Source organism: Hyaena hyaena, unplaced genomic scaffold (assembly GCF_003009895.1).
Source record: "Hyaena hyaena isolate Hyena2069 unplaced genomic scaffold, ASM300989v1 scaffold_485, whole genome shotgun sequence".
NCBI classification, from domain to species: domain Eukaryota; kingdom Metazoa; phylum Chordata; class Mammalia; order Carnivora; family Hyaenidae; genus Hyaena; species Hyaena hyaena.
The window spans coordinates 355,868-383,113 of NW_024081115.1; the positions used below are offsets into that span (position 1 = coordinate 355,868).

At 38.8% G+C, this 27,246-nt stretch overlaps 1 protein-coding gene across 1 annotated transcript in view; it reads left to right on the top strand.

Moving 5' to 3' along the window:
- RYR2 (ryanodine receptor 2) overlaps window positions 1-27,246 on the top strand; it is a 468,566-nt gene that overhangs the window by 347,862 nt on the left and 93,458 nt on the right. The window contains exons 67-75 of the mRNA XM_039254352.1: window positions 959-1,199; window positions 1,836-1,923; window positions 4,640-4,732; window positions 12,932-13,102; window positions 14,195-14,254; window positions 16,840-16,974; window positions 19,973-20,017; window positions 20,768-20,880; window positions 25,945-26,041. Coding sequence (XP_039110283.1) covers window positions 959-1,199; window positions 1,836-1,923; window positions 4,640-4,732; window positions 12,932-13,102; window positions 14,195-14,254; window positions 16,840-16,974; window positions 19,973-20,017; window positions 20,768-20,880; window positions 25,945-26,041 — 1,043 coding nt within the window. The remainder of the gene's footprint in view (window positions 1-958; window positions 1,200-1,835; window positions 1,924-4,639; window positions 4,733-12,931; window positions 13,103-14,194; window positions 14,255-16,839; window positions 16,975-19,972; window positions 20,018-20,767; window positions 20,881-25,944; window positions 26,042-27,246) is intronic.

Below are 27,246 nucleotides of genomic sequence, written 5' to 3' on the forward strand. Positions count from 1 at the left end.
TTACCTAAGTAAATAAAGTTTTTAAAATAAAAATAAGTACAGAAGACTAGAATTTTCCTGTCTTAGGCTTCATTAATATTTTCTTTTGTGCTGAAAAAAATCTTAAAAATATTATTTTTATCATGCTGTTTAAAAAAATGTAGTTGAATCAGGCATTAGGTGACTTGTCATATTGGTACAACTTTTTAAGTAAGTAAACATTTTCCTGATTGGACAGTCTCTGTAAGACTAATCTGTATATGCAGCAGTAAGACTAATGGTTCTGTAGACAGAGACGGGCATAAAACTGGAATTTGAAACAACCCCCTTTTAGTGATTCATCTTATCAGGAGTGAGGGGGAGGGTAATCAAAATGTGAAGTCAAGAATTTACATTTGTTTGTCTGTCATTGCACTGTTCACCTTGGACAATGCGAAGCAACTCCTAGAATGAACAGATGGGTGTTTACAGAATTGAATTTAGAAATAAATAAATGTCCTGTGCATTCTGAGTCTCCCCGTAGGACAAGGATGTGGAAGCCAACAAGGGACAGCTGTATGTCATCCCGTAATTATTCAGTGGTGCATAATCCTTGTAAAGAAAGAGCCAGAAGAACCTTTTCCATTTGGGGATTTTTTTTTTTTGTGAAAATAATTAATTTACAAAGTGAATGAACATGGTTTTGTTTTTTGGGTTTTTTTTTTTTTCTGTTCCAAATTAGCTGCTGCTTAAAAAAAACAACAACAACAACAAGAAAGCACATCGAATTCAATTCAGTAATCATTTTTGAACAGCAACTGTGTAATTAGGTTTAGGACTAGAAAAATGAGTGAGGCATGGGCTGAATCTTGAAAGAAGCCATGTGCTGGGGGGAGGGGGCATGGGCAGGGCGAAATCCTGCTACAATTGTAATTATAGTCTGTCTTCTTTTTAATGACTGTTGATGCAGAGCAGAATATTAATGTCTGTCTTCAAACAGTATTTTCGCAGCCCATTATAAATAAAGTGAAACCTCAGCTCCTGAAAACTCATTTCTTGCCATTAATGGAGAAACTCAAGAAAAAGGCAGCAATGGTGGTGTCGGAGGAGGACCATCTGAAAGCTGAGGCCAGGGGGGATATGTCCGAGGCAGAACTTCTCATTCTCGACGAGTTCACCACTCTGGCCAGAGATCTCTATGCCTTCTACCCGCTCTTGATTAGATTTGTGGACTATAACAGGTACAGTGTTCACAAGTGATTAGTTCCCTGATTTAGTCGTGACCTTTCCGGGCTCATATGTCCTGATGGAATGGCTGCATTCGCTTGGCGATGAGCTTGTAAGTGACTGTGACATGACCAAATGCTTATAGACAAGGTGATTTTCACCAGGCATCTCAAGATTACAGTGGGAGACCACATGCTGGAGTAGTCTACCTTCTGTAAGTAAAAGTTAGCAGTTTGACAGTTATAATATTTAAAATGTTTTAAGTGTAAAACGAATGTACTCTGGCCATTTAGGAGCTCTGTGGGAGCACACTCACCCTTAGTTTACTTGGTTTCAAATTTAACATTAACTGGGTGATTTTTTTTTTAAGTTTATTTCTTGTGAGAGCGAAAGCGAGAAAGCGAGGGAGAGAGACAGACAGAAGTATGAGCAAGGGAGGGGGATAGAGAGGAAGAGAGAGAATCCCAGCTCAGCCCATTGTGTGGCTCAGTCTCATGAATCATGAGATCATTGCCTGAGCCAAAATCAAGAGTCGGACACTTAAGAGACTAAGTCCCCAGGCACCCCTGAGTGGGTGATTAAAAAAAAAAAAAAGGACAATCAACTCAAAGGTGTAACTGAGAAACCGCTTTATTTATTATGTGATCCAGGGCAAAGTGGCTGAAAGAACCTAACCCTGAAGCAGAGGACCTTTTCCGCATGGTGGCTGAAGTGTTTATTTACTGGTCCAAATCCCACGTAAGTAGAAAAATACTGATTCCTGTTTGGTTTATGTGAAGGACTTTCAAGATTTCAACCTATTTTCCAGTCCATTTAGTAAATACTTGTGACTGTGTTTCTCAGGTTTGCCACACTTCACCTCTGTGGGTAGAGGACACATTTCCCTCAGTAGTTTGAAGTACTATAAACCTTCATTTGAGTTTGGTAATTTATATTTTTAAAAAATCACTGGGGGTTTTTAGTTGCACTCTATAAACACCTTTTTTCTGTTTGCCCCTAAATCTTAGGCTAACATGGACACAGGGATGTGGCATTTTCTCTAGGCTTCCTTCCTGTAGGCATTGAACTGAGCCCCCCAGGAGCACGCATGATGCCTAGTCTGAGAAATGCTGAGATGGACTTGTGTCATTCAATCACAGTCACTTGTTGACTTATTAAAGATACTACTTCTTTAAGTTTGTTGCACACACTCTTGTTTCTACAGGAGTTTAGTTTCACGTACATGTTAGAGTAAAATACAGCCCCTGCTTAGAATCCTGTTAATAGAATTCATAACGTACATCTTCAGTGTATCTTCACTATTTTGTATGCTGCAAGTAGAACTATATGTACTTAAGTCTGAAAAAGGTTTTACTAATAAGAACTCAAAAAGCATTCTATAATTATTTTTAATAACTCACAGAAAATGTGTTAAGTGAACATTTATCATTGCCCCAGATTATTTCAACATCTTAGAATTTTTGTATCAGTTATGATTGTGTGGCACTTTGTGAATGTGAGAGTCCAAGAACGTAAAAAATCTCAATCTCCGTTTCATTATTTGAGGTGACTTCCTTGTTTATTTTATCAGATTGTTCTACAGATCCTGTTATTTTGGAAATGTCATATTTTTTAAAAAATAAAATTTTCCGGCTTAATGTCTCGGATAATGCACAATATGTGTTGCCTACCTCTGAGGACTCTCTCAAACTTGATATCGAAATGTATATAAAAACATCATTAAAAAATATAAGCAAATTAAAATAATATATGAAAAATGGCCTTTTTAACATATGCATTTGTATTTTCACATTGACTTTCATTTTCTGTGATGCCTGAAATTCTTTTAGGTCTTTATGTTCCTCTAGATAAAAGCAAATGATTTCTCATCCTAAGTAACTCATGTTGAGGGGTGCATTCTATGGTTCAGGGTGCTTTTGAAGGACTGTTTGAAATCCAGAGCCCAGGACTGAATCACTTAAGAAAACTAAAACCTGCATATTTTCCCTTGAAGAACAGAGATTCTTCAACTTCATCAAGCACCAAAATACCAAAAAGGCTTCTTTAAATTTATATGCAAGAGAAAATTTTGGAACAAGTATTTGGACGAGTATTTATCATCATCAGTAGATTTTTAGATGAATGTCTAATGAAAATTTCAAGAGTAAGAAAAAATCTAAATATGTACTTTTGAATCTCATGCATATATTTTTTAATTAAAAATTTTTTAATATTTATTTTTGAGAGAGAGAGAGACAGAGCACAAGTAGGGGAGGGGCAGAGAGAGAGGGAGACACAGAATCTGAAGCAGGTTCCAGGCTCTGAACCATCAGCACAGAGCCCAATGCAGGGCTCGAACTTGTGAACCTTGAGATCATAACCTGAGCTGAAGTCGGATGTTCTTCATTCTCAGTGACTGAGTCACCAAGGTGCCCTTTGAATCTCATGGGTATATTTAAAACACAAATCTGTTAGTGTGTGTTAGATTTAAAGATGAAACTCATGAGCAACCATATTATTTTGAATAGTAAAATTAGAAGGTTAATGTAAGCTGAAGGAAAGTTGAAGCTTAGTCTTTTTCCTGTCCTTCACACAAAATCTTTTCAGTATTTTGATTAGTTATCAAATTGATTATTATTATTGTTAACCAATTATTAACATTGCTTACTAGGACATTATTTTATTTGGGTTTTGCTCATCCAAAAAAGAAAGAAACTGGGGCACCTGGGTGGCTCAGTAAGTTAAGCGTCCAACTTTGACTGAAGTCATGATCTCACAGTTCGTGAGTTTGAGCCCTGTGTCAGGTTCTTTGCTGACAGCTCAGAGCCTGGAGCCTGCTTCGGAGTCTGTGTTTCCCTCCCTCTCTGACCCTTTCTTGCTCATGTGCTATCTCTCTCAAAAATAAATAAACATTAAAAATTTTTTTAATTTAAAATAGAAGAGGAAGAAGGCATGTAGACAGATTGTTAATTTCTCTTGCGTTTGCTTTCTTTACTACCACTCCTTAAACAGCTGACTTTGCCTGTGTTCTTATGCTTCTGAATTGAACATGAATAAAATAATGTTAATAGCATTTGAAAAAGTACATAAAATATTGGACAGAATGGAAAGTTGCATCATAGTTGTACATGCCTTGTGTTTCTTCCAAGAAACAGTCTATGCTTTTCGCCAACTACATTGGGATTTGAACACTCATTCTAACCCTTGGTAGGTGTGTGACTTTGGTACTTAAAATATTCTGGACCTCATTTTTCCCACCTTTGAAGCATTACATATTTACATCTATTTCCCAGAATTGTTGCCTCAAGCCAGCACCCTCATTGTATATATAACAAATATTTGCTCCCTTTCTTCTTAAATCTGTATCAAATTGCTGCTTCTCTTTGTAGAGACTTTTGGGCCCTGTGTAACCTCTTGATTACATGGGTTTCTTATCTGTGTGGTTTTAACTGAAATTTTCTTTGCAACTTCTCAGAATTTCAAAAGAGAGGAGCAGAACTTCGTGGTACAGAATGAAATCAACAATATGTCTTTCCTTATTACCGACACCAAGTCAAAGATGTCAAAGGTATTTCTATAATCTGTTGTACTGTTCTAGAAAACGTCTACATGTAACTTCCAGTTGCTCATTTTTTTTAGATCTTTTGAAGGTATATAACTGAGATTTTATAGATGTTGTAATATTGTTAACTGATTAAACACATATGCGTACACCCAGTTTTAAGGAAACCTAGGATGTGAGTGGGTATGTTAAGAAACACACAGAAATGACTCATGAAGGAAGAAGTTTTTACTCACTGTTTCTTAGAAACAGAAGGTATGGCATATGGGGGCGGGGAGTGTGGCAGAGGGAACAAGGGGAAAATGTGGGCGCGAGCCTGGATTATCATTTTTGTGGGACTGGGCAGGCAAAGCAGGGTAAGCAGCTTTCGGATTGGCTAGTTTGAATAATTTCAATGGTCTCTGGGTGTAAGGAGTGTCCCTAGCTTTAGTGTGTAGCCCTGGGGCGATTAGGGCAGATAGATCTAGGCCCAGGTGAAGGAGGTGATTGGGGGGATATAGGACCCTGGGTTGGTTGGTCGACCTATGAAAGGCATGTTTGCAGGAACGTCGTTTATTATCTGTAGGAAATGAACAGCCTTGGGGATGAGTGATCAAGGATCGGCAAGACCCCAAGATATCAAAGTCTCAGAATAAAAAGATATGTTTAACACACTCACTCACCCACCTGCAAACACACACATATACACACTAGCCAGTGTAATATACATATAATTAGTTGATACTATCTATTCATCAAAGAATGCACATCAATATATGTGCACTTATGTCCGCCAAATACATAGACATCAAAATACTTAGCTGCATTGTTTAAGAACCACATGGATGAATTCCAGATTGTCACATAGGACAAGGGGGGAATGCCTCTAGATTTTTGTTTTCTGTGTCACTCCTGTTGGAGAGGAGAGGAACATTCCAAACACTTTAAAATCCATGCCTTTGTTGTTTGAATAAATAAGAAAATGAATATGTTACATGGGGGTAACACAGAATGTATGCTGTCACATGGCCAGAGATGCAAGATAGTGTGAGTCAGTCTTTACCAACCCTGTAGATTATGGGATGGAGTTTTATCGGGAGGGACACCCATTCCACTGAACCCCAGGAGTGACTCGTGCCTGTCACCTGCTTTGTTGGTGACCACCGGGACAGTTAAATAGCATCACTTAATGCTCCTGGTCTTTTTTAGAGTTTTAAATGCCATGTATTTGACACGATCACACATGAGCTAAAAACTAAGGGTAACTGAAGCTTTGCATGCCTACACTGTCTCTCCAACTACGGTAGGCTGTTTGTGTGTCATATGTGTTTAATCAGTTAACAATATTACAAAATCTATAAAATCTCAGCTATATACCTTCAAAGGCCAAAGGGGTCCGTGTTCACTTTGGGAGGATGGCGGTGATTCTGGTGTGTCTCGAAACTGGAGATGAGTGAAAAGTCCTAAGAGCAGAAGTTTGCACATCCTTACAGAGACATCTTCTCCCCCTTCTTCCTCACTGTAGTGCAGTGATTCTCAAAGCATACACTCAACGTGCTGTGTGCATCCTGTAAGCAACACCGGGGCATCTGTACACATTGACTAAGAGTAACATTTACTCCTATTTGCAGCGAAAAAATGCAAAATAATGGATAGAAGCCTCTTAATGCCTCCCCAGATATTCTCAAACCTCTCAGTTTTTACCATATGACTGATGTCATTCTGAGACAAGATAATGTAACAAATAACAGCGATATTGATGAGTATTTAGAAATTAGTAGTCATGCTTCGCCTCTGTGTTTTTATGTCTCAGTGTATATTTATTTATTTTGAGAGAGAGAGAGCAAGTGAGCGAGCATGTGTGTGCATGAGCAGGAAAGGGGCAGAGAGAGAAGGAGAGAGAAAATCCCAAGCAGGCTCCATGCTGTCAGCTCACCCAAGAGAGGCTCAGTCTCACAAACTATGAGATCATGACCTGAACAGAAATCAACAGTCAGATGCATAACCAAATGAGCCACTCAGGTGCCCCTACTGTTTCTGGTTTAAAAGAATCATGATGTCTTTGTGTTTCAGCATTTGGACAGATTTGAGTCACTGTATTGGTCAAAGTAGCATCATGATTCTACTTTCATCATATCACTGAGGTGCTCTGCTAACGCCCGATGGCACGGAGGGCCCAAATGTGGGATGTTGTCAAGGGATGAGTAACATCTTTCCCAAAAGCCATACTGTTCAGGTCTAGTGCCATGAATGGGTAACAGGAGGGTAGCCGTGGGTCTTTCCTTGGAAGCTGAGATGGATTGAGAGGTGTTCCCCCATGCAGTGCTGGGAACAGAATGACGCAGAAGGCTTCAGGGATTCCTCTGACAAAGCCTCAAACCGTCTGCCTGAAACATCACAGTGACCTATAGATCCACTCCCCCAGCATCTGGAAGGAGAAAGAAACTCTTTTGAAAGGAGATTCAAATCCAAATACAAACCAAACAAGAAATTGTCATGTATCAGTCTTCAAGCAGGCATCTAGGCAGCAATGATTACTATTTGTATGAGGTATCATTTCTTTTTTTTTTTTAAGCTTATTTTATTTATTTTGAGAGAGAGCGAGTACATGTGAGTGGGGCAGAGAAAGAGGGAGAGAGAGAGAATTCCAAGCAGGCACTTCACCACCAGCACAGAGCCTGACGTGGGCCTTGAACCCATGGACTATGAGATCATGACCTGAGCCACAATCAAGCATTGGACATTTAAGCGACCGAGCCACCCAGGGGCCCCTAGAGTACCATTTCTAAAACTAGAAGATAATACAGAAATCAGAGACCTACAGATAAAATATGGAAGTAGATGATTGAAGTCAGCAGACCAATTAGGAATATGGCAATCTGGGATTGAGAACCTCATTTTGAATTAAGACATATGTAGCCCATAAGGCAGAGAGAGGCCAGTACATGTGAAATTGTCCTTAATGCTCTTAGGAGGGGGGGCCGCCCATGTGGGACATGGAAACCCTGCTGTGCCTTCCTCTGAAGTGTGGGCAGTGGTGTTGTCTCTGCAGCAAGTGCCTCTTAGTGCACTTCACCCAGTTGTGAACATGTAGGTTGGTGAGTGCTCGCTTTCAGTGAGGCCCATCTCCTCCTGCCCCTTCTCTCACTGTTAGCTCTCGGTTACCACAGGGCCCTGAGCCCTTTGGGCGGCCGCCCCTGTGACTTCTTTTAGACTGAACCTTCTACAAGGGCAGGGAACATATTTTATTCACATGGGGACACTGAAGCTCAGTGCAGTACTTGGTGCATAATTAATTAATATGGATACTTGGTGCTACTTAATTAATATGGATAAATGAAATTAAAATTTGACTTTAAGGAGTTCAACATTTGGTCCTTATGGGCATTTGCAGGTGTCTTATTTTAAGTATTGTTTTTCAAAACTCACTGCTGCATTGGTACAAAACATACAATGTTGCATCACTATATGGCTAGCATTGCTGAAGTTTTTAATTTCATAATTTGTTTTAAAAACATGCAGGGACGCCTGGGTGGCTCAGTCAGTTAAGCATCTGACTTCAGCTCAGGTCAGTTAAGCGTCTGACTTCAGCTCAGGTCACGATCTTGCAGTTCAAAAGTTCAAGCCCCATGTCAGTCTCTGCACCGGGAGTTGAGCTTGCATGGGATTTTCTCTCTCCCCCTCTCTCTCTCTCTGCCTCCTCCCCCACTTGAACTCCATCTGTCTCTCAAAATAAGTAAACATAAAAATAAACACCAAAAATCCCATATACAGAAACCGTCTGTTATAAACTTTGTTAGTTTGTTGATGTGGAAAAGCAATAGTGGGATTTGCCGGTTAGTGTTACAGAATTGTACCCTATTTTTTCTTAAGATTTCAGTTCCTGTTGAAATGTAGCTCCTTGCCTTAGTTGTTTAAAGCTAGGCACACTATCTTTTCCAGCTTTGTTAAAATACAATTGGCATATAACTAAAATACAATTGGCATATAACTGTGTAGTGTCAGGTGAACAAGTCAGCAACATATTGACTTGATACACTTTTTTTTTAATTTTTTAAGCTTATTTTTAAAAATTTTTAACGTTTATTTATCATTGAGAGACAGAGCATGATCATGGGAGGGGAGGGGTGGAGAGAGGGAGAAACACAGAATCTGAAGCAGGCTCCAGGTTTTGAGCTATCAGCACAGAGCCCAACGCGGGCTCGAACTCACAAACTGCAAGATCATGACCTGAGCCAAAGTTGGACACTCAACTGACTGAGCCACCCAGGTGCCCCTAAAGTTATTTTTTAGAGAGGAGACAGAGCACAAGGAGGTGAGGGGCAGAGAGGGAGGGAGACACAGAATCTGAAGCAGGATCCACACTCTGAGCTGTCAGCACAGAGCCCGATGTGAGGCACGAACTTGTGAACTGGAGCCGAAGTCAGTTGCTTAATTGACTGAGCTGCCGAAGTGCCCCCTGACTTGATAAACTCCCATACTGCAACCTGATTATCATTGCACTGGTTAACACCCACATCATGTCACATAATTACCATTTGTTTCTGTGGTGAGGACCCTTAAGATCTATTCTGTTAGAAACTGTCAGGTAGATAACACAGGATCGCTCCCTACAATCACTCTGCTGTATGTTAGATCCCCAGAACATATTTACCTTGTAATTGGATGTGTGCCCGCTTTGATCATCATGTCTCTGTTGTCCCCACTTCCCAGCCCCTGGTAACCACCAGTCCCCTCTCTGTTTTTATCAATTTGGCTTTTTCAGATTCCACTTATAAGTGGTATCAGACAGTATTTGTCTTTCTCTGTCTAACTTATTTCCTTAACATAATGTATTCAAGGTTCATCCATGTTGCTGCAAATGGCAGGATTTCTTTCCTTCTGATGGCTGAATAACACTCCATTGTGTCCATATATCCTTGCGTGAATGCACAGGTTGTCTCCATTCCTTGGCTATTTTGACCAGTGCTGCAAAGAACAGGAAGGTGCAGACATCTCTTTGAGACCCTGTTTTCATTTCCTTTTGCTAACTACCCAGGAGTTTAATTGTTGCATCCTGTGGTTCTATTTTTAACTTTTGAGGAACCTCTAGTCTATACTGTTTTCAGCAGTGGCTATACCAATTTACATTCCCATCAAGAGTGAGCAAGGGTTCTTTTTTCTCCATATACTCACCAGCATTTGTTATCTCTTGTCTTTTTGATGATGGGACTCAAGTTTATAACTAATATATGTGAAATATTTTTTTAAAAAAATCAGTAAACATATATGATTTTTGTTTCCTTTGGGGAGGAATATTAGAATTTTTTTCCTGATCCTCTATTATATTTTAGATTATTTGAGGTGAAATTGTTAGGGCTCTATTTGCGTGTCTGTGTGTGAGTGTGTGTGTGTGTGTGCGTGCGTGCGCGCGCACATGTGTACGTGTGTGTATATGTGAGAGAGAGAGTGATTCATGATGCCCACATAATCAGCCATGCTATTGCATATTCACCTCTGATTTGAATGTTAGGAATTGGCTGAAAATGAAAAATCCTGCAAATTCAGTAGCTTTAGCAGTTCTACTCAAATTATTGAGCAGCTCCTACGGGCAAGGCTGAGTCCTTGATTCTAAATACACGGACGGGACCCTGGTGGCTCCTTTGGTTAAGCATCTGACTCTATTTCTGCTCAGGTCATGATCTCACGGGGTCATTAGATGGCACCCCACGTCAGGTTCTGCACTGACTGTCTGCTTGGAATTCTCTCTCTTCCTCTCTCTCTGCCCCTCCCCTGCATGCATTCACTCTTTCTCTCAAAATAAATAAATAAACCTTAAAAAATTCTTTTGGGGCACCTGGGTGGCTCATTCAGTTAAGCAGCTCACTTCAGCTCAGGTCATGATCTTGTGGTTAATTAGTTCAGGCCCCGTGTCGGGCTCTGTGTTGACAACTCAGAGAGCCTGGAGCCTGCCTCAGATTCTGTGTGTCTGTCTCTCTTTGCCCCTCCTCTGCTCACGCTCTGTCTCTCTCTCCCTCTCTCTCTCAAAACTAAATTTAAAAACATTAAAAAGGAAACCCTTTAAAATAATGAATGGATGGATGGATAGATGGAAAGGAGCAGAACAAGTTTGGCCTCTGCCCTAATGGAGCTCTGTAATTTGGGGACGAAACTGGCACAAAACAAGCAAAAAACCCAGTTGATATTGTTGTACAGGAGCAGTTGTTACAGTTGTACATGAACAGTTGATACAGTTGTATATGGGCATGTTTGATTGTAGATTTCATTTCTTTATACTGGAAGTGGACTGTATCACCTGTAGTTGCTCAAAGATGTATTGATTTCTCTTTTCACTTTATAGATTTCCTATGGTATACAATGCAAGATTCTTATTTGAGCCTAAGTAGGAGTTTATTTATGTGGTATTTCTCAAAATTGAGAAACTTATAATTGCCCTTAGTGTTGATTTCAGTTAGTCTTATTATAGGGTCATTTAAATATCTATAAGTATCAAACCAGGTAAGTCTAAGTCCCTTGTACTTATACAACCATAAAACTAAAAATCTTCACAAGTTAAAGTCAAGAAAACCGTAACACCAACAAAATTTTAGACATTAATGCATTGTATGATATTGTTTTGCTGAAGCTAAATTACCAGAATTGGATAGAAATATGGTTATAATAATTTGTGTCAATTTGTTTAATTTTTAAGATGTTGATTCCTCATTTGGGTAATTATTTTTATCACTGTGGTTTCGTTTCCTTCATTTTTAAATGAGCAAAAAGCTCATTTAAAACCACCGATCCATTATTTTTATGAGTTAATCAATTTAATAGCACAGATAATTATTCGTTGGTTTTTTTCTACTAAATTTACTGAAAATAATCTCTTATGAATTGGTACAGACAAGAGCAAGATCCATGCAGTAAGTCCATTTCTTTGGAAAGTGAATATAATTCTTATTGCTATGGTTCAAATATTATAGGTTTGATATGTCAACATATACTCTCTATATATGTCATAGTAAATATGTTACATAATATTATTATTAACATGATATATAAGGTATGATTACTTCATAATGACCAAATTATTTTACTACCTAGTGTGAAAAAATTCTTTCAACAACATGTTATGATAGCAGCATGGGGAAAACAAATTATTTGTATGTTTATTTCTCTTCTGTTTTTTTCTCAGGCTGAAACTGTTACAATATGTCATTATCGCAAAAAGATCTCCAGTATTTATTGCTACAAAGAAATTTAATGAGCACAGAGCAGTGGATATAGGACATTTATTTTAGTTTTGACATTAGCATATGCCCTGTTAATAGGAAGAATAATACTCACCACCCAGTGAAAATTAGATTTGGCATTTAAAAGTGACCCTAAGGCATGAACATAAAATTTAGCAAAATCGCAAAAGAACCCTGAAGTAGCATGGCACTCCTCAGCTGTGAACAGGCCATCCAGAGATAATCCTGGATATTTATGTGACATCAATTAGTATATTACATCTGTTCCCACTAGAGAGGGGCTAATGCCCTAGGGAGACTAGTTTGAAGACTGTATAAAAGTCTAATATATTTTATAATAATTTTATATACACTGTGTGCATGTGTGTGAGAGTGTGTGTGTTTCAAACCAAGCATCTGTCAAGCAAAAGTAAATCATATATTCTTAAATTTTTCTTTATAAGCATTGAAAACTATAAAACATACAATATCAGAAATTACTATGGACTTTTTATGTATCCATCTGTTTCTCTAAAATCACCGTCTGCATTTTCCTTTTAAAAGTATATAGAAAGTACACCAGTGAATTGTAATGACCTGGGAATATGAGAATAGGACTTAAAATTAGCAAGAAATGTTAAGAAAGAGAGAGGATACGTAGTCTCAAAAATAGGGACCAAAGAAAATAAGGAAGATAGAACCACTATCAGGTTAGAAGAAGTTCCTAGTTCTTCTTCTTCTTCTTCTTTTTTTTTTTTTCTTAATGTTTCTTTGGTTTTGAGAGAGACAGAGCATGAGCAGGAGAGGAGCAGAGAGAGGGAGACACAGAATCCAAAGCAGGCTCCAGGCTCTGAGCTGACCTGACACAGGGCTCGAACTCACAAACCATGAGATCATGACCTGAGTGGAAGTCAGACACTTAACCCACTGAGCCACCCAGGCACCCTGAGGTACCCGGTTCTGAGTGTGGGAAAAGCAGTCATTGACTTTAACCCTTGGCTTTGTCCCACAGGCCGCTGTCTCTGATCAGGAAAGGAAGAAAATGAAGCGTAAAGGAGATCGGTACTCCATGCAGACCTCTCTCATTGTGGCAGCTCTGAAGCGATTACTGCCCATTGGGTTGAACATCTGTGCCCCTGGGGACCAGGAGCTCATTGCTCTGGCCAAAAACCGGTTTAGTATGGTAAGTTTCCTGTTCATACTGGTGGTAATGCTCACTTGACCTCCAGAATCAAATGTTTAGACTCCTTTTTCTCACTGGTCTGTGTCAAGATTTCATTTCCATTAGATGTTTTATTAAGCAGTTTTTCTGTGTAGGCTCTCATGCTCAGATACAAAGACTGCCCATTTTGGGGAGGGGGGGGCTGTTTTTTATTTCTAAATTATGTTAATCATCTCCAGGGAATATTCCAAAACCCAATAGAAAAGATGCAAACAAGTTGCTGGTAGTGAAAAAAAACATGGATTTCATATGAACTCCTATATAAAATTTGTTATGAGAAGTATATTCAATTTCAGAAGGGACAATTTTTCAATGTGAGAAGCATCATGGACTGTGCTGATCATGGTTGGATAAGATGTTGACTTTTAAATCAGTAGCAGCTCTTCTCCTTTGCAAGTATCAAGATTTCTTTATGGCCTCTGTATTTTCTCTTGGCTACCCAGATGCAATTTTTCAAAAATACACAGTGGGATTATTATTTTATATTTATGTAAATGGGAAGACATATTCTTTTTCCCCCATTCCCACACTGAAGCCCCTCTCTGAATATCCAGACTTGGATACCCTGAGATAAGCAAATTGAGGGGAAATTATTGTCAGCGTGGGCTGCACGGACACAATTCTGGTGATGGTGGTTCTAGCATTTGATTCTCAGGGTATTTCCTTGTTGTTACTGGATCACGGGGAGGTAGTATTAAGTGCCAAAATTACTTTTGGAGAGTTCAGAATGATGGAGACATACTTCCATTTGATCCCAAGGGAACACATTTCTGCCCCCACTTCTTGTGAACCGGAAATTCCGTTTCATTGAGTTGTAAGGCACCTATTGTAGAGTGGAAGTAAGTTATTATCTTGTTTCCAGTTCATAGCAGTATAAAGAAATGATCTGAAAAGGAACCCCCCACATTTGTGGCGTGTATTGAAACCCTATAAATAAATAGCTTTGGGCAGACATATACTATTTCAGAAGAGGCTAGAGTTATTTCTATTGACCTGTGACAGTTGATGCGTTAATGGTAAGACTTCTTTTAGGTAACATTTATTTCTTGACAGAAAGACACTGAGGATGAAGTACGAGATATAATCCGCAGTAATATTCATTTACAAGGCAAGGTAAGCCAAATTTAAGCACGAGTAGTGTTTATGAATTTAGTGAATCTCTCTTTAGAATGGTATTACAAATAATGTTACTTTAGCAATTCAAAGAGTAAAAATATATTATTTTAATCAGTCTTTATTCTACTTGCAAAACTCTTGGTATTAAAGACTCTTAAGATAAAAAAAATACTCTTAACAAGTGATGTATTTTATTTATTTACTTTAAAAATTTAAAGTAGGCCATCAAAGATTTTCACACTTTGAAAAAAGTTATGTCATCATTTGAAATAAAGATTGGAAATTTCCTTCATTAGCTGAGTATGACTTTTAGGCCATGAAGACAGATGTCCATAAGAATGTGAACTTTTTCACTAGCATCAAGAAGTTAAATATGTTTATTTAGAAGTCATTAATACATAGGAGATATTAAGACTTCCTGTAATAGGAACAGATGAATAAATGAATTTACCTAGGGAGATGAAGGAAAACATAAGTGTGGATTTAAAAAAAATGCTAGAAGTACTTTTTGTACTACTTTGTAGTACAATTATTTGGAAATTTTTTCATACTAAGAGATAAATTGTTCATTTGTTTACAGAAGCTATTATGCAGTGTCAGAAGTCTAGCAATTTGTTATTTTCATTCAGCCTATTTACTTCCATTCTGGTGTCCCTTCTGTGAATTTTTTCAATTATGACAGTGTCCAAATGTCAACAAATAGTGACTACGGCATAATGTTTGTTTTTCTGGGTATTAAAATGTTTCTTTCCAAAATCAAAATGATATTCTTCTTTTAACACTTATGACCACAGTGTGATAAAGGTAAAACATCCCTGTTCACTATTCACAAGGCACGGATATTGACTTAGAGCAGATTTCATTTGCACCTTGATATGTAATTAACTCATATTATTTAGTAATAACTTGTCCAGAACAGATGAATTCCTTTTAGAGTTCGATCTCGTCTCAGATTGCAAAATGCTTCTGAATATTTTAAAATGTACTAATAAAGCCCCTTCCTGAACCTACAGTGAAGGGTTTATGCTTCATGCCTGGGTGTTCGAGGAGGTCATGTACTCCCTGCAAGGGTCTCAAGATCCCGGGACTCGAGACCACACTTTGAGAAACATGGTCCAGGACAACCATTTCTGAGCAGAGATAGGAGATGTTCAGTACCTCTAAAGGAAAGTTCTATGCTCTTCTCAGGAAATAAATTAAAAAGGTTGTCTTGAAGAAGCAGAAGGAAATTCTTCTATGGTGTTGTAGAGGTTACTTGCAGTAGTACTAAGGGCAATTTATGTTGTGTATTGGGGAGTCAGAGAGAGAGAGGAGAGCAGAGAAGGAAACACATTTATGATCAACATTTCACTTACAACTGAGGGATTTCTGAAAATAAAGCAGTAATGAATACACTTCCTTTTTAACATTTCAGTCTATACTTGTTTTGCGGGGGAGTCAGGCACACATATTATGAAGACATACGGACTTACAGAAGATGAATTCTTTAATTCCTAGCACCTCCTTGAATATATTATCTTGAAATTGTAAGACTGGTCATCCTGGAGGCCAGAAGGAGTAATTTTATATGAGAAAGAATAAAGATGGTACTTATTTTACCAAATATAAGTAAAAATGTGTATTTCTATCCCGAAGTACCAAACGTAGTCCTCAGATCAAGAAAGTATATGGAGGAAAAGCATTTTGTTTTATCAAAGGACAGTGGTGTTTAAAAGTCATTCAGTGTATAAAATTCTTTATTTGCTTCTAGATGAAAGTTATTTTTCACATGTCAAACTATGCTTTCTCAGCCTTGGAAGTTGTGAAGTTTTAGATGTTGCCCATTTACTTCTGCTTCATTACCCTCATTTTTCATAGAGACTTGAAAGGGAAAGAAACAGACGGATTACTTTGCCTAATTGTAATGATGTAGTTATTCTTTATTCTTTCTTTGAAGTGATGTGATCTTTTCCCTGTAAAGATGCTTGTATTTGTCAGTTTCTACAACTTTATAATAATGTTTTGTTTCTCAAAAACACACAGAATTCAGTTATATCTCCAACTCAGGAAATTTGACAATATTAAAAAGACTCCTTTATTGTATGATTTTATAGCCCTCCAGTGTTTTATATTTGATATCTTTGTTTCAATGAGACTAAACTGAGTTTCAGAGTCCCTATATTTATAGGGAAATGGGATCCTATATCATTCCCTATGAAAGTATGTATGTAAATCTTTCAGTGTGTGACCGTGAAAGGGGAAGAGAAAGATAGAAGATTGCTTTGCCTACTTTCTTGCCTTGACCATATCCAGCTCATCCTTACATCCTAGGTGAAACTTCACCTGTTCAGGGGAATCTTACCAACCACGCAGGTTAGGTCCAAGCCCACAATACCTTATCTTTCTATTGAGTAGCTCTCCTCATAGTCATACATATTTAATTTTTGTCTTCCCCACCAGATGATGAATTTCATGAATATGAAGTCTTTCTCTGTGTTGAACTCTGCATGGTGTTTTGACACTGGGCTACACTCAGTAAAGTAGGTCTTCCCTTCTTTTCATAATAACCTTGTATTTTTGAAATTTTCTCCTTTATTCTGCAGTTAGAGGATCCTGCTATCAGATGGCAAATGGCTCTTTACAAAGACTTACCAAACAGGACTGAAGATACATCGGACCCAGAGAAGACCGTGGAGAGAGTATTAGATATAGCAAATGTGCTTTTCCATCTTGAGCAGGTTAGACTCAGCATGGTTTCCATCGTATTTGCCGTAACCACGTAAAACATATCAGAGATGATATCTGTGAATATGTTAGCCATGGGCAGGCCAAAAACATGTATGTTCAGCTTATTCATTGTAAATAATATAGGATTCAGGAGTGCTTATACCTAATAAGCAAAATTTCTAAGCTTGTAATTTTTGTAGCAGCATATAAGTAATGTATTTTGGGATATCATGGCCTTTGATTTACTGTCTTCTCTCTCTCTCTCTATATATATATATGTTAATTGTGTGTATTTATCTTGAGAGAGAGCATGTGTGTATACAAGCAGGGGTGAAGCAGAGAGAGAGAGGGAGAGGGAGAATTCCAGGCAGGCTTCATGCTGTCAGCATGGTACCCAATGCGGGGCTCGCCATTAGATCATGACCTGAGCTGAAATCAAGAGACAGATGATTAACTGACTGAGCCCCCCAGGTCCCCCAAACTATTTCTATAATTATGCAGATAAATAGGATTATATACTTAATTGTAAATCATTCTAACAAAAATTTTAGGATTTACCTGATTTCTTATTCTATGTATCATTTTTTATTACTGCTCATAACAACATGTTTGAGACACTTTCACTAGTTTAATATTTGATTTTTTTGGTTACTTGGTTCACCTCTCCTTTTATGAGAGGCATTTTTGAGTTAATTTTCTCCAAGATCAGCAATAAATACATTTAGAGAAGAGCAACGGCATTTATATTAAAACTATGGGAGAATAGTGTTTTGTACAGTTTTTCAGTCATGTCCTATTTTAAACTGCAAAGATTATTATGTTTGATTCTCATATTCATTACCTTTGTTTAACAATTCTCAAATTGATAATCATTGAAAGATTATCTGTAAGTGGGTTATATTTTTGTGTAAGGGATCTTCTGCCTTAGGTAAGGTATCTGCAATAGAGAGACATTGTCCCTATTCTTATTCAGCAAAATGACACCAGAGTGAGGGAGCTCACTGCGAACCCAACAGTGTGATTCCTTATTGGACCCTCATGACAGCCTTTACCTGAGGTGGCAGATCTCACATTTTACAATACACATAAAATCATAAAATGGCCTGTGTCATCTCAGGAGCTTTGTCATGTAAATGTTTTTGCAGAACATATTAGCACAGCGGTAACATTTTTTCTTTGATTCATATTTTATGTTATCTGGTGATCTCCTGTCCCTGCCTTGACCAGTTAAATCACATAAGGATATCACCTAATGTAATATTCTTTTAATTTCCTTCTTTGCTTACTCATGTGACCCTCAAACATTAATAACTTCTCCAGTGCCATGCAATTCATCACTATACCTGATGAGATTTAGCTAGGATACTCTTAAACCATATGACTGTTGACATGTATTTACATTGTATAACACCACAATACTTATAATATAATATATGCAGCATAAAATATATAATGAACTTAATTTTTCCCTAAATCTCCCTAAATAGTAAATAAGTATAAATTATCACTCAACAGAAGACAAGACTTAAGGTAATGAAATTTTAAGTGGTCTATAAAGTCCTAGAGTTTTTTTCCAGAGTTTATACATATTGAAGAAGGCTATTCAATATCTATATAATGTCTACTAGAGAACTATTCCTGGCAGCACTGTTCCACCGTAGATTTTAATTCTTCCTAGTTTTCATGCACACACCTGGATTTGCTTGAATGCATATTAGATACATTAAATGAAGCTTACTGAAATCTGATCATGTTTTATGATAGTCACATATTACATATTGATAAATGTATCCAATCATAGTGAACGAAGTCATTTGAAGAGTAGTGAGATTCATTCTCAGAAGCAGACATTCCTTCCCTGAACATTTATTGAGCCACTGCCATGGTAGCTTTATACTTTGCAGTTTCGGGGGATTGAACACTGTCTCTCTCCTCACATAAGTCATCCTCTAGTACAGCGTGTGGATCGATAAATATGCAATAATACAGATGTGTTGGGATGCAAAAGGTGCTGAAGAGGCTATTTAAGGGGTCCAGACTTGATCTCATTATGAAGTAGGTGATCCCCATCATCTTAAAGGAGAAGTGGGAATTTTCTAGGAAAAGGTAAGGGAATCAGATTTTAGTGTAGGCAGCTATTCTACAGATGGTTAAGAACATGAGTAAAAAGAAATCATCAATTATCAAAGAATAGAAAAGAGTGGAAGATGTGCCACAAAAGGAATTCATGCCTTCAGTACCTCTATTCTAATGTTAATCTGCAACTCAGTCTTAGAGTAGTTTGTGAGGAGGACCTTCACTTGCCAAACTGAGTGCATAAGCAATGGGCGCACAGCAAATACTTAATTTATTGCCGGTCTCAGCAACCTTTGCAATTAGTACATCTGGTAACTTTTGTCCAGGAGAGTAACCTGTCTCCTTGGAATTTCCTAATACTCAAACTCGAGCCAAGCTAACACATCAGCACCTCCCACCTTTTGAACAGTGAGAAGAAAGGTTTTCAAGAAGCACTTTTCACATATAATACATGCTCTGCCAAGTGATAAGCTTCAAGATGGCAGACACCTTCTCTTCCATGGTCACTGCCATATCCTCAGTGCCTCACTGCTCCCGTGTGTTTGTTGACTGTCACCCACGCCCATCAGAATACCTTATTCCCACAAAAAGCTACCTCGTACAGCTGGAATTTCAACATGGCACTTTAATGCACTGAGTCTAGTTGAACGATAGTGGCCCCAATTCACTTAACACAGTCACTAAGAAGAAAATTGAGGTGGACAGTTGTCAAAAACTGTTTACTAATCCTGCAGAGGGAGGACCATCAAGGAGATAAGGACTTTTCCAAAGACAAGTTGCTTCATTAAAATTTTTAAACCACTATACTCCAGACGCTCTTAATGTCTTCTTCAGGCATTATAAAATTCATATTTTGACCCTTTACTGCAAAGGATAATGGACTTTAGTTTTATTTTTTTTTTTTAGCTAACGTAACATTTTTATTTCTTCCAGAAATCTACATGTATGCGCCGGAGATATTACAGTCTGGGAAGTACAGTGTTCGATTACCTAGAGACTACTAATTAATTTAGAATTACATGTTGGTTTTTTTTCTAATACTTATAATTAATCTCTTTTTCCTCTTGGAGCTCCAAACACCATTAGCTAAATAAATAGCTTGCTTGCCTCATTTACTGCAACTTTGAATTCTCATTTGTCCCTATCTAACAAAATAATTATGTATTTTAACATTTTTTGCAAAATTAAATTCTTTTCCTCACTCCTAGTAATGTGTTCCGAAGCCTTGTCATTTTCTCTCCATCCTAGTACAGTAAGGAACAGTTGAATTTTCGGTAGAATTTTCTCTGCCTCTATTCATGTTTACTGGTATAACTCTTACGATAAAATTGGTCTAAATGGCTACATAACTAAGAATAGCTTAATTTTTTTTGTGTAGGCAGAAAACCTGTTTTAGAACCATAACCAGATTCTGAAAAGGCTGCAAAACGATTTTCTGTAGAATGGTTTTATATTTCTTTGATTTGAGAGATGACATAGCTTCTTACGTACACACTACTGGGGAGATACTCTATTTTGGCCAAAGAAAATGTGTAGCATTCAAATCTATTTCCAATTTAGCATTGGGTTACTTCTAGGACATGGGCTTTTCCATAATAATTGCAAGGTACTTTGGGAATTGAAATTCCAAAAGTTTTTAATCTAAAAGGCACAGTTGTTTAATACGGTATTATTGAGGCTAGCCAGAGTTTAAATATTTAATTTTTTGTGTGTATTGTTTTACCACAGGTGGAACACCCCCAGAGGTCAAAGAAAGCTGTGTGGCACAAACTTCTGTCCAAGCAGAGGAAGAGGGCTGTGGTGGCCTGCTTCCGAATGGCTCCTTTATATAACCTGCCAAGGTCAGAATTTTTTAATGTCAGCAACAGATGAAAGTCCTTTTTTCCCTAGTAAGCTGCAGGAGTATCGTGTCTGTTTTCATAGGAGTGTGGTAGTCTGAGAGACGGATGCAGGAGAAGTCTTGGCTCTTTTGTGTAATGCTTGAATTTGTTTTTCTCTGTTGGGTGATCTCAGAGAACTGCGATGTGCAGCATAATTATTAAATTACTTCTAAACACCGAGGAGGATCTGCTCACATACGTAAGGCAGGGTAGAGTAATTAGGAACTCTCTCTTTGGAGCCAGACTGCCTTGATTTGAACCCTGGCATGTCAGCTGATGGCTTTGTGATCATTGGTCAAGTTTCTTACCTGACTTTGTTATAGTTTTTTCTTTGCACCATGATGAGATTTGCCTCATGGAGTTATTCAGATTATTTATTTATTTATTTATTTATTTATTTATTTATTTATTTTAAGATTCAGAGTCTTTGTTTATTTTTATTTTTTTTACAAATAGTCTTAATTTTCAAGTTGGTTTCCATATAACACCCAGTGCTCATCCCCACAAGTGCCCTCCTCCATGCCCATCTCCCCCCTCACCCCCCCACACCCATCAGTCCTCAGTTCTCAGGATTCAAGAGTCTCTCACGGTTTGCCTCCCTCCCTCTCCCCCACTATTTCCCCCCTTCTTCTCCCCCTTGGTCCTCCGTTAAGTTCCTCCTAATCCTCCTATACGTGCAAACATACGGTATTTGTCGTTCTCTGCCTGTTTAGATTATTTAATGGGTTGAGGTAGAGAGGGTGCTTAGAACCAAACTTAACACTATCAACTTTCATTGTTGTTTATAGTTTTTTGTGGTTATCTGTCTTGGGGAGAAGAATCAATATGGATCTAGTTTATAGAAATAACAGAAATGGGTTTAACAGACCCTCAACCTTCTCGTAGAGCCACAACTCTCATTCTCATTCATAGAGAAACTGGTACATTTGAGTCTGACTTGGTGGCCCAGGGACCATTTCGGCCTCCTTGCAGTTTTTCTAAGAAACTGTGCACTTGCCGCACTGAGCTTTGTATAAGTGGCCTCGTCCCCACATCTGGTAAACAGGACTCCACTCGACTGCATCTCTTTTTTTGGAGTATCTCTGACCAAACCATACCCTTCAACTCCTTGCAAATGGAGCAATTTCTCCTCTTTGTTTCCAGGATCCCCCTTTTTTAAAATTTATTTATTTTTTTACATTTATTTATTTTTGAGAGAGAGAGTGAGACAGAGCATGAGCCGGGAAGGGCAGAGAGAGAAAGAAACACAAAATTTGTTTTTTGTTTTGTTTTTACAAATAGTTTATTGTCAAATTGGTTTCCATATGACACCCAGTGCTCATCCCCACAAGTGCCCTCCTCCATGCCCATCTCCCCCCTCCCCCCAAAATCCATCAGTCCTCAGTTTGTTTCTCAGCATTCAAGAGTCTCTCATGGTTTGCCTCTCTCCCTTTCCCCCACCATTTCCCCCCTTATTCTCCCCCATGGTCCTCAGTTAAGTTCCTCCTAATCCTCCTATACAAGAAGCACAGAATTTGAAGCAGGCTTCAGGCTTTGAGCAAGTGTTCAGCACAGAGCCTGACATGGGGCTCGAACCCATGAACCGTGAGATCATGACCTGAGCTGAAGTCAGATACTTAACAGAATGAGGCACCCAGGCGCCCCTCCAGGACACTCTTATGGACCTCTCATTGTGGGCCTGTTTGTCTCTCTGATTCAGAATTTGTGATCTTTTATTTTTTAAGTTTATTTATTTATTTTGAGAGAGAGGATTCATGTTGAGCAGGGGAGGGGCAGAGAGAGAATCCCAAGCAGGCTCTGAACTGTCACCATGGAGCCCAGTGTGGGGCTCAAACCCACGAACTATGAGATCAAGACCTGAGCCAACACCAACAGTCATTTGTTTAACCAACTGAGCCACCCAGGCTCTTTTGAGATGCTTTAGAGTTTTATTCATTTATATCCTCAGTACCTGCAACCCTGACCTTCAGTACATCTTTGAATAAATAAATGGGTCAGGAAGTAACAAACAAAATACACACCCCTCCCCCAGCGCTCAAACAAAGCGAACAAAGAAACTTCATACCTTCCCCTTTCAGTGAAACAGCTGGATTCCTTGCTGAGGCACGTTCACTGAGTATTAAATACATTAATTTCCCCCTCAGACCATGTGCTGCTTTTAAATTCTCTGACTCAGTTATGGTGTCAGTAATTAGTCAATAGAACATTAACCTTGAATTCATAGTCTTACTCCTTTTCTGGTCACTCTTATACAGTCACTCTCCAGATTCCATCAGATTTTACTTGGCTCTCTTTCCACATTGTTATCCTTCCCTTTATGGCCACCCCTCTGGCTCACTTGTTTATTGCTTCATATCAGGTTGATGGCCGCAGATTCTATGTGTTTCCCTGATGTCACAGAATCTGCTGTTTCACTCTGTCATAGAACCTTTTCAAATTGTATCCTTCATTGTGGTGGTTCTCAGACCTGGTGCTTTGGGAAATACACTCAAATTCATTTAAGAAACACCCAGGCCTTAGCCTGCTGGATCAGAATTTCTGCGAGAGCTTAGCAAGTGTATTGTTTAAAAGCCACTCAGAGGGGGACCTGGGTGGCTCCGCCAGTTAAGCGTCCGACTTCAGCTCAGGTCATGATCTCACGGTTTGTGGGTTTGAGCCCCGTGTCGGGCTCTGTGCTGACAGCTAACTCAGAGCCTGGAGCCTGCTTCAGATTCTGTGTTCCCTCTCTTTCTGACCCTCGCCTGCTCATGCTGTCTCTCAGAAATAAAACATTAAAAAATTTTTAAAAATGAAAGCAGAAGTTATATGAATTTATAAGTCGATTATGGATTAACACAGCTGTTGCTTGGAGAAGAGAAGCACTGTATGTTTTAATACCTAATATGACCTTGTTAAGAAANGCCTGCTTCAGATTCTGTGTCTCCCTCTCTCTCTGACCCTCCCCTGCTCATGCTGTCTCTCTCTCAGAAATAAATAAAACATTAAAAAAAAAAAGCCACTCAGATGATTCTGTTATATCAATGAGGTTGAGCCTCTCCTTGGTCATGCCTGGTCCATGCACAGGACTTTATGGTGATTTCTAGATGTTCTGGATGCACTATCAGTTCCTCTCCTTGGTTTTCCAAGCCCTTCATAAACCTATCAAACCATATGTCTCATGACTCCATAACCCCCCCTTAGTACCATTAGGCTCAGTTCCAGAATCCAGCTCCATCCAGGTCCAGGGATCCCTGAAGGATGGATGGTGTCAGTGAGGGAGAGATGAGAGAGCCATGAGAATCTTTCTGGTCACCAGGCAGGCATCTCTGCCTTGTCAGTTTTGGTGTCTTTATTTATAGGGAAAACATTAACATGGCATCAGAAAACGGAAATTTTACAATGGATATTTCTCTGTGATAAGATGTTTTTGGAAAATGTACGGAAACAGGTTTTACAGAAGTATTCTTGCAGAACTGCCCCAATTATAGTGAGGTTGAGTAACTAAGAAAATAACAGGGTATTCACATTTTAATAACACTAAGATTAAATCATAGGTCTGTAGATACTCTTCTCCATCCTCATCACATCTGCCAGTGTAAGGGAAGGTGTTTGTGGAATGTAGGCCTTAGGGAAGGGACTGCTATACATCATCAGTTACCAAAGGTCTGTGTGGTAACTTACGTTCTGCCCTTATCTGTTCCTTCTCTCTAAGTTAGGCTCTTTGTCTCCAGGCAAGACTTAAGGGTCCAGTTATATGCTTTATGGCACTGGAGAGCCAACCATACCTTCAAAGAGTTTTGCTCATATCCAGTACATAGAATAGCCTCTTTGAGTGTATTTACCTTTGAGTCTAGTTTTATGATTTCTTGAATAGCTAGGGCATGAAAGAAATGTTTGGTTAGTTGATTTACATGTTGAGCTGTATGAACATCTTGGACTAATGCAACGGTAGAAACAGAATTGTACATGTAAAGGTCAATCTTTTATGAGTAAGGGTCATTAGCCTGTTCATAGCTCAAGGGAAAGTATAGAAGGAAACAGGACCTGCTGGAGACATGAAGTCTGTTCCCATAATCAAAAGAAGAAGTTCCCACAATAAGTTCCTTCACAGGTGCAGTCATCATACCAGGGCCAGAATAAGGGGACAAGTCACTCCCGATACCGATCAACAGGGTACCTTGGGGGTCAGTGCTCAAGCAGAAATAATTGAGTGGGGTGGATATCAGTCGTCATCTGATTGGCAAGAGACCGTGCAAACTTGCTTTAACCTCACCAGGAGCTTTCTCAACTAGTGGGCTCAGAATGGCTCCCAACAGCTCAGCTTTCTTTCCATCCTATAATGATACGTCTCCTTTTCACACTTCTTATAGTCTCATATGATGTTCCCTTAAGGTCATGACTCTCTTTTATCCTTTCCTATGGTGGTGTCTTACCCATACCACTTATCAGCTTCGTGATGAGTTTACTTATTCTTTTAGTCCTCACTATTTTTTTTTTATTTCATAGGCCACCATTTATCATCAGTATTCCAGTATTTAATCTTTGAATGTATACTCTACTAAGTTCATGTAATACGCTTTGTTTTGTCATTCTCAGGGCCTGTATCTAATGTTAACCATTGAATAATTCCTTTATTAAGCCTTATTAAATTTAGCCACAGCCACTTGATGTCATAACAGCTACTGCGCTTAATGACCATCCATCTACCCCATATGCTTTATCTCATTTTAAATCTTCTCAGATTGAAGAGCAGATAGGGTTTCCTAGTTTTATCAATGAGCAAAAAGTGAAAGTTGGTAAAGTGAATAACTTGACAAGTATTATGCAGCTTAGAACTGGCAAAGCCAGAATTTAAATGGAAGTCAGCTAGTGACAGGGAAAGCCTTGCCTTCTTTACTACAATGTGTTGCCTCTCCAGTCAGTATTGGGAGGTTTATTTTTATTTTGTCTCTTTGAGTGCACTGAGAGTCCAGTGATAAAGCACCTTTTCAATTTAAAAACAAAACAAAACAAACCTCTTTGTTTGAAATTATGCTTCTCTTTTAGGCACCGGGCCGTTAACCTCTTTCTTCAGGGATATGAAAAGTCTTGGATTGAGACAGAAGAACACTACTTTGAAGATAAGCTGATCGAGGATTTAGCAGTATGTCTTACAGGGGCTGTAAGATGAAAGCGGGCTCAGGCTTGGTGGGGTAATGCTGGCGTGACCAAGTTATCACATCACAGTGAAGGGAAGATCCCACTGCAGAGTGCCTGTCCCAGGAAACTTTTTATTCTTGACTGTTACTGCATTCAGCGTTTAGGGAACATCTTATTCTTATTTCAGAGATCTCATCAACACCCAGCAATTCCGAATTTCAGGTGAAGGATAGAAGTTTATTATTAACCAAGCGTTGACTGGATTATTCTTTTGAATTCTTCTACAGAAGAATCAGTATAGAGCTGTAAAAGCTGAACCACATAGAAGCTATTCACCAAAAATAAGTTGGAGGTTAACAAAAGCCAATGAGAAGTAGCTGGCTTTTAAAAACACATGAGGCAGAGAATGATAGACTGTACACAGGAACAGGAAGCCCTGGTAAAATGCAGTAGATGGCGACTAGAGTTCTGGTCCTGCCATTTTTTGTGGGTAAAGATGTTCTTGTTCTGAGAACAGAGCAGTCTTAACCTTTTTTTTTCTTTAATTTTTTAATGTTTATTTTTTTTGAGGGGGGAGGCACTGTACAAGTGGGGAAGGAACAGAGAGAGAGAGAGAGAGAAAGAGAGAGAGAGAGAGAGAGAAAGAGAGGGGAGAGGAGAGAAAGAATCCCAGGCAGGCTCCATGCTGTCAGCATAGAGCAGGATGTGAGGCTCAAACTCAAGAAGCCATGAGATCATGACCTGAGCCAACATCAAGAGTCAGATGCCTAACTGACTGAGCCATCCAGGCGCCCAGTCTTAATCTTTTAAAAGTCATGGACCTGTTTAAATATCTGATGAAAACCAGGGCCCCTGGGTGGTTCAGTTGGTGAAGTCTCTGACTCTGGCTCAGGTCACGATAATCATAGTTTGTGAGTTCGAGCCCCACGTCGGGCTCTGTGCTGACAGCTCGGAGCCTAGAGCCTGCTTCAGATTCTGTGTCTCCCTCCCTCTCTGCCCCTCCTCCCTCATGCTCTGTCTCTTTCTCTCTCTCTCTGTCTCTCTCTCAAAAATAAATAAACATAAAATTATTTTTAAAAATATCTGATGAAAACCATTTTCTTAGGAAAACTTAGAGGGATGTGGTCCCGTGGAATTTTGCAGACTACTGGGAGGTTTCTTGACTCCCAATTTAAAGACCTTGTCTCTAAAATCTGTGGTGTTTTTTTT